This window comes from Teleopsis dalmanni, chromosome 1 (assembly GCF_002237135.1).
Source record: "Teleopsis dalmanni isolate 2A chromosome 1, ASM223713v2, whole genome shotgun sequence".
NCBI classification, from domain to species: domain Eukaryota; kingdom Metazoa; phylum Arthropoda; class Insecta; order Diptera; family Diopsidae; genus Teleopsis; species Teleopsis dalmanni.
Window position 1 is genome coordinate 170,400,364 of NC_051846.1, and position 8,210 is coordinate 170,408,573.

Below are 8,210 nucleotides of genomic sequence, written 5' to 3' on the forward strand. Positions count from 1 at the left end.
AACTCTGTTCTGCTAAAGGAGGATGTCTTATTATAACTATAGGGGAGAACCAGCTCTTTAGCCTGACGGTTGAGATCCAATTATTGATTAGAGACCCAGTTATAGACCAACTTAATCCACAAAAAGGTTCTGGGCCACAGATTATAGTGGCGGATCCTGCCCGTGCAAGACTGTCGGCAGACTCATTACCATTAATTCCTGTGTGACCAGGCACCCAGCACTGTGTTACTTTATTATTGCTTGCCAGCTGCTGCAGTGTGTCATAGCAGTCTGCTAGAAGTTTTGAGAAAAACTTCCAGGAGCATAACGCTTTGATTGCTGCTTGACTATCTGAATAAATACAGATTCGGGCGCCTTACAACCCCTTGTTAATATTGATACGAGCGCAGATCTCGATGGCGTGAACCTCAGCTTGGAAGACAGTGGGCCATATACCCAGCGCGAGCGAGATTCTGGTGTTTGGACCAAATATTCCAGCACCAACTCCTTCTTTGGTTTTCGAACCATCAGTATACCACGATAACACTTTTGGTTCGAGTCCAGGAGTGCCATTTACCCAGTTCAATCGATCGGGTATGAGGACTTCGAACTCCCTACCGAAGCGAAGTTCCATGTTCATGCGATCTGTCCTGTCGCAGATCTCTATGCCAGGAAAGAGTCTGCAGATAGATTTTTGACTGATGAGACTTCCGTGCATGTTGATAACAGGGCGTAGCCTAGCTGCACTCAATTCTGCTGTCTTTTTAATAAAGAGGTGCAGAGGGGTGAGACCCACTATGGACTCCAGTGCTGATGTGGGACATGTTCGAATAGTTCCCGTCATAGCGACGCATACGAGTCTTTGCAGTTTATTGCATTTGACTATTGCAGCATTTTGTTGCGCTTTATTCCACCAAACAAGATCTGCGTAGGATACAATGGGTGATGATATAATTCTAGGACTTATGCCCCAGGTTCTACCATATGAGGTCCTATATGTCCACATGACATGTGATTATATTTCATAATCACTTTAAAATATATATGTAATAAAAATAACAATAAAAATTAAATATATATATTATTATTATTTATATTATTAAATTATTAATAATATTAAAATTATTATATTATTATATCAATTAATTAATAAATAATTGTGTACTTAAACACATTTAATTTATCTAGTTCTTGAGGCTGAGAGTTTCGTTTACCTTAGCCCATGTTCCTAACTGTACATAATATCTATAAAAAAATATAACTATGCAGAAAACAACTCCCAATAACTCCCGATCTATTTAAGAAAATCCTTCACAACAAGACATGCAAAAGCTGCAAGGATAAAGAGAAAAAAGCAACAACTGAATACTTTATTCTTTAATAAAATTCAAGACATCTCATTATGAAAGTCTGCAAACTAATTTTCCTAGTAGATAATCCAACTGAAGATTTTCAAAAATTAATGGATTTTAGCCATCCGCGCAGATCAGTTTAAAAACTAAGATATACATGATAGAGAACGGTTTATGTGGTACTTGGACAGAGAGGAAACTTCTGCCACCACTAAAAGCAATCAACCAACTCTCTTCTTCAATCGTGATACATTTATTCTAAACCACTCTAATTTTTCTATGCCTTTTTTATAATGAGTGGATATTACTCATATAATAGTCTACAATTTCGACAATCATTTCTTCATTTGAGTCAAGTTTATTTTGTTTGACCATTTTTTTAATATAACATATATAAAAAGTCAGTAGTTATTGGAGTTAAATCCGTAAATTGCCATGGTTGATAAAAAATTGTATGTTCTACGAGAAGTCTTCTAACTTGGAGTAGAAAAGGAAATCTAAATTTGAATCCAAATTTTTAATCATCCGCGTAACAATTCAATCAATGTTTGTCTTTGAGTACTTAAAGATGGACTTTACAGCAGCAATAACAGCTTGGTTTTATAATCTGAAACCTTGTTCTCTTTCTTCGCAAAGGCTGCGAGTCTTAATAGATATTGCCTTTTTAAAAAAAAGATGAATGTACAGATTTTAGTCATAGATATTATTTCTATGTTTTCTAATTTTCTATGTGCCTAATTTGTCTACCTAAATATTCATTTTTTTATGAAGTAATAGTAGGTTATATATATAAAAGTTCTGATTGATATGATATGTATATACCTTAAGAATAACTGATGACCATCCGTCTATAATGTTTTTAGTTGGTGACCTTAGAATCTTGGACCTTGGAATTTTAATTTAACCTCGAAGAAACTGTAAGTTGCTGATTATTTCTCGGTTGTAAGTAAAGAATCTTATATCAGTTTCTTTTATACAACTCTCCAATAGGTACGCGGTGTTTTAACGGTGGTAACACCTCATTTGTTGCAAAATGAGGTTGTTATTTGAACCTAACATAGTGTTATTTTAAGAGTTATTAGTTTTACTTTAAACACACTTGTAAAGTTAGATATTCTCAGTAATCCCTTAAGTATGTTTATTTTTGAATAAGATTTAAGTATAACCTTGTTATTCAGTTTAATATAATTCATGTTTATGGTGAACTATGTTAAGACAGTTCTAAGACAGTTTATATTATCTTGTATGATTTAAAAGACTTATATTGCAGTCGATCTCTTTTGGGAATTCTTTCATAAGAATGCCAAATTTGAATTCTATCTCGGATATCCATTAAATAGATAATCTTTAAACTGTAACTAAATCAAATCAAGCAGTCTTCATTCTTTTGAACAATTATTCTCTGATCAACTTTCGAATAGGTTTGCGTATATATTAAAGTAGTATATTTCTATATTAAATAACGTTAGTTATGATGGTAGTGACCCTATTGTTTTTAATAGGGAGGTTTCAAATAGTACTCAAAACCTCATAGAGAAGTGTTGATCAGCTAAAAGCTCAATTAATTAAAAATAAATAAAAATTTTTGTTGTTGCAATTCAGTACTGTTCGAAGCTTCTCTGTTAAATAATTCTGTTAAACGGTTCCAGAACAAGATGCTGTTTTAAAAGTGATGAAATTGAGAAAAATAGTAAAGAAATTTTTTTATTTTACGGGAACTTTTGAACAGTATATATCGCATAATACCACGATTTTATTTTGATAGTTTTATATATATTTGCGTTTGTTTTAATATATGTTTGGTGAGAAGGTCTTTGCTGATGTGATTATCGGCACTTCTTTTTATTTCTGTTTGATCTAGCACATTAGATGTTTTGGCAACCTCACAGTCTTTGTCTTCGAGATGAGTCATTTGTCTCGGAGTCAACATATCGGTCAACTATGGTATCTTTTTTAATTTCTTTCTGGTCTTTATAGTAAATCCTAAATAAGTTCTGTTACATGTCACTTATAAACTACCTTCCATATAATTATATAATCATAATCATATAAATGTATATATATTAAGAAATTTATTATTTAAATATATATATTATATTCATAAAGATGAAACAAATGTTTAAATATGAGCTGCAGACTTTTGATGCCATTGTTCCTAGTAGACTAGATTATAATTGTTAATTAAAATTTTAATATATTTTATATTTAATATATTTTCATGAGAGTTTTTGAGGATTTCTTATATCTAATAATAATAATTTTTTAATACTTAATACCAATATAAAATCAAAATATAAAACGTGTTTGTTTTCTCTTTCGTTTCAGGCAATTTTATTTTATACACCAAGATGGCTGTGGAAGTCTTGGGAAGGCGGTAAGATTCACGCACTTATTATGGACTTAGATATAGGCATTTGTTCCGAAGCCGAGAAAAAACAAAAAAAGAAATTACTTTTAGATTATTTATGGGAGAATCTCAGGTAAAACTATTTACTTATTAGTTAAACTCATTAAAACTCATCTATTAAATTTCATATATTTATATATTATAGATATCACAACTGGTGGGCTTACAGGTATTATGTCTGTGAGCTGCTGGCGCTGATTAATGTGATAGGTAAGTAAGCATTTATCGGTTGTAATGAAATACCTGGTGCTCACTCAAGGTTCAGTGCAGTGAACTCTTTATTGTTTAGGTTTTATAAAACATTTAAATTTGTATAAGAAATACAAAGTAATACTCGTATCAATATTTACATATATTTAATTAACTTACATACCGGATGTGTTTGCAATATATTTCACCATTGTACGAAAAACACAAAAGATCACCAATAAATATTATGTGCTCTGCGCTGTGCTCGGCGTTCTTTTTAATGTGAGTCCACAAAATTATATAAAAATAAACAAATTACAATGGCAAATTTTAATATACTAACCGAAATGCACAATATACCGAAATCAAAATAAACATAATTACCAGAGACCATCCACCGAACAGGCGATCGATCGATCCATTCCAAAGCATTTCTTGCTTTCATTGGAATTTTATAGGTAAAGTTTACAATTATTTTAAGAAGAAAATGTATTGACGCTGGAACTGACAGACAATCAAAATAATGAACTGTCAGAAAATGTGTAATTTTTTTTATGCCGAGCAGTATCTATAGATACATAGGTGATTATGTGAATATTCGAATATGTGTAAATGATTTCATCTATGTTTGAACAGATTTTATTTAGTATGCATAGATTTTTTCTTAATTTAATTAAACGTGGACGTGTGTTTACTTTCGGAAAGTCAATGTTTCTATACAATTTGTGTGCGTTCAGTTCATTTGGAACCAGCAGAGAAGTCCATTCCATAAATATTTTCTTTTTCGGAATATTGATCTTGATTTTGAAACAAAAAACATACGAGTACACATTATATGTTATTACAGCGAATAATTAAGCAAGGATGTTTAAAATTAAAATTAAAATTAAACTTAAAAAAAAATAAATTCCATAGAATTTTATGCTTTTGTTTTATGTAAAATGGCAAAAGGCAATTAAAAGATACATAAAATTTTGGAGAGGTGAACTAATAATGAGTTTCTTTGAAAAATTTTAAACAAAATGTTTTTATTAAATACTTGTTAAAGGGCATCAGAGAAATTTAAGACCGGAAGGCTCTAAGTTCAAGGCAATAACGTTTCCTATATGCTAAGTAATTATACTATAAGTGTGTACTATATATGTAGTATTTTGATATTCATATTTATTTTAAAATGACCTCAAGAGTTCAAAATCTTTTCCTCTTTGGATTTTCTGTAAACATTCTTAAGTATTCTATTTGACAATCTATTTGACCAGTAATAATCAAATTGCGTCACTGGCGGTACCAGTTTAAATTACCCTGGAGACCATTAAAACAAGTACCTTTCTCTACTTTCTGCAACTTGCCAATAACAGAAGGAAAGGTCATGTGCAACTTCCAGGTTAACATGGCTCACCTATAACAAAAATAAATCCTCGGAACTCATCAAAAGAGATCGCGTCCACACTGCAAAGCTTACTGCAGTTCTTACTGTTCATTGATGTGTAGGAACCCAAGCAGAGAAACTGCGGATTCCCCATAATCCTCACTGCAGAAGTTGTGGAAACCCGTAGGAAAAAGACACCACAATACATTTTCTCTGTGAATGCCCAGCTTTGGTGTTCAGAAGATATAGGTTCTTAGGAAAATACTTCTGTGATAGTTTATCAGACTACTCAACGATGAAGATGAAAAACCTATTAAATTACCTAAATTCGGCGGGATGGATTTGGCCTCTACTCTTCTTTACTTGGGTTCTTACGAGGAATGTGGTATCAAAACGACGAAAAATCGCTAATTGGGTACATTTGAAGTTATCTAATGGCCTGCCACTGCAACCAACCAATCAATAATCAAATTGAATCATATAGCTGTTTATAACATCACGATACTCAATACAGAGCATTGTTGAAGTAGAATTACCTAATCAAATAGTTTTATAGCATCTTGTAATTGTCTTCTTAAAGCGCTAATATAAAACAATTTAGAACTTTTTGATTAGCAAAGATAGAAATTGCTTTCTAACATTTGATATTTTAAGCCCATTTAAATATAACATAACCAGTTTTCTTGTCATCTTAGACCTCGCACCGAATATAAACTATATTACACATTTGTATTCTCAAATTTTTTTTATAGTTCCTGGTTTTAGTGGCGGCTAAGTTTCCCCGCTTTTCAAATAGCACAAGGGTGATATATGCTTACCCTACACCTAATCGTGAAAACAAACATGCAGGATTTCTCAAGATCAATATTGAGAATGTCCATCTAGCTCATTGGCTCATATAGTACATATTAATATTGTGGTGTATCTAAAAGTGATCAGTTGTTCCTTTTGTTTTTTCTTACCTCCAACTTCTGAATATCTCAACCAGGGTAGGGACAACAACTAGCCAGTGACCTGTCAGTTCCGTCACTAGTTTTACCATTTCGATCTTCAATTTCTCCACTAGAATTTTTGTTTTTGAAAATTATTGCCTACAATATTAGTATGAGCTTTTGCAGTCTGTTGAAGTTTTAAATTTATTATGATTATTTTGTTATCTTCCACATTATAACGAGATCTGTATCAGTTGCTCTGCTGATGGATCTTTTCATTTTTATTAAATTAGTTTATCATAGTTTTATTTTCTCATTTTAGTCGGATCCCTGAAACCGAGAACAATAATATTGTCTACTTTATATAACTATATATATTCTATGCTATAATATTGTTACTCTCAAACCTCTGTTGAATTTTGCACTGTTTTACTAGTTTCAGGTTTATAGTACGGTCAGGAAACGAGGAAACGAGAAGAAATTGAAGATATTATATATTTTTTTTATAATTAGTCGACCTGAGACTTTGATAGAAAAGTTATGACTTTGATAGAAAAGTTATTGCCATTAAAGTCACTAGACAGACGAGCGCGAAGAAACAAACGATCTTTTGATATATTTAGGACTATAAATGCTTAACATATTTTCTAGGACTCCAAACTTATTTCTCTAAAAAATAGCAATCTATATAAATCATTTTAAACCAATATTTAGATTTTATATCTACCGTACAGTCAACATACTGGCCAACAGATTTCACCAAAATACTAGAAGTAATTGACTTTGAAGTGATAAATGATATCAGGGGGTCGGAAGTAATAAAGAATCATTAAAGCTGCCATAAATTACCATTTCAGTAAATTTTAATGATAGTCAAAAAAAAAACTATTTTAATAAATTCAGTAATTGGCTTTAATATAAAATTTTTATTAGATCAACCCAGTCACCCATGCCAAACGTTCACAAATTCTTATTTTCCAAACAGAAAATAGTTGACTGGGAAGTTTTTTTCCATTCATCGTATGCAACAATTATAATTGATATTATTATAGAAATAATAATAATAAATAATAAATTTGATCATCATCGATTAAAGCTTCAGGATGTCCCAGATCAGCTCAAATTAAAATTCTTAATGAAGTTCCCAATTTTTTATGTCTCCATAAATTAAGTTTTATTATATATATTTGCAGGTCAAATGTTTCTTATGAATCGATTTTTCGATGGCGAATTTATGACATTTGGCTTGGATGTGATAGCGTATATGGAGACGGATCAAGAAGATCGCATGGATCCTATGATATACATATTCCCCAGAATGACCAAATGTACATTTTTTAAATACGGTTCAAGTGGGGAGGTTTGTAAACATATAAAAATATAATTACAAATAATTAATAAAATAATTAAAACTTTTATTCTTTTAGGTTGAAAAACATGATGCCATCTGCATACTGCCATTGAATGTTGTTAATGAGAAAATTTATATTTTCCTTTGGTTTTGGTTTATATTATTAACGTTTCTCACATTACTAACACTAATATACAGGGTGGTTATTATATTTTCACCACGTATGAGAGTGTATTTATTTCGTATGCGATTTAGGTATATAATATAATATTAATAATTAATCTAACAATTTATTTAAATTGAAATATTAAAATAATTACAGGTTAGTGCGTCGAGACGCAATAGAAATAATCGTTCGTCGTTCAAAGATGGGCGATTGGTTCTTATTATATTTATTAGGAGAAAATATAGATACAGTTATATTTCGTGATGTTGTACAGGACTTAGCCAATCGTTTAGGACATAACCAACACCACAGGGTGCCTGGACTAAAAGGCGAAATACAAGATGCATGATATTGGGAGTACTAAAGTGCGTACGGAATGCAATTCGTCATCTCAATATAAAAATAGCAAACACGCTGCTTACTATAAGTAAACACCAAATCATCGTTCTCATCATGGAAGTCATC

At 31.4% G+C, this 8,210-nt stretch overlaps 1 protein-coding gene across 1 annotated transcript; it reads left to right on the plus strand.

Annotated features, from left to right (window-relative positions):
• The first annotated feature begins 3,659 nt into the window (after window positions 1–3,659).
• Window positions 3,660–8,196, plus strand: LOC119670095 (innexin shaking-B). Its single transcript, XM_038080213.1, has 5 exons — window positions 3,660–3,811; window positions 3,884–3,948; window positions 7,422–7,588; window positions 7,656–7,834; window positions 7,902–8,196. The coding sequence occupies exons 1-5, from the start codon at window positions 3,726–3,728 to the stop codon at window positions 8,092–8,094; spliced, it is 690 nt and encodes a 229-aa protein (XP_037936141.1). The 5' UTR covers window positions 3,660–3,725; the 3' UTR covers window positions 8,095–8,196.
• Window positions 8,197–8,210: the final 14 nt, after the last annotated feature.

What these genes read in the sequence shown, in the direction of transcription:
- LOC119670095 (XM_038080213.1), top strand. Translation starts at nt 3,726, where the DNA reads ATGGACTTAGATATAGGCATTTGTTCCGAAGCCGAGAAAAAACAAAAA. An exon ending in AATACGGTTCAAGTGGGGAG is followed by an intron (nt 7,589 to 7,655) that starts GTTTGTAAACAT and finishes TTATTCTTTTAG; the next exon opens with GTTGAAAAACATGATGCCAT. An exon ending in TTATTTCGTATGCGATTTAG is followed by an intron (nt 7,835 to 7,901) that starts GTATATAATATA and finishes AAATAATTACAG; the next exon opens with GTTAGTGCGTCGAGACGCAA.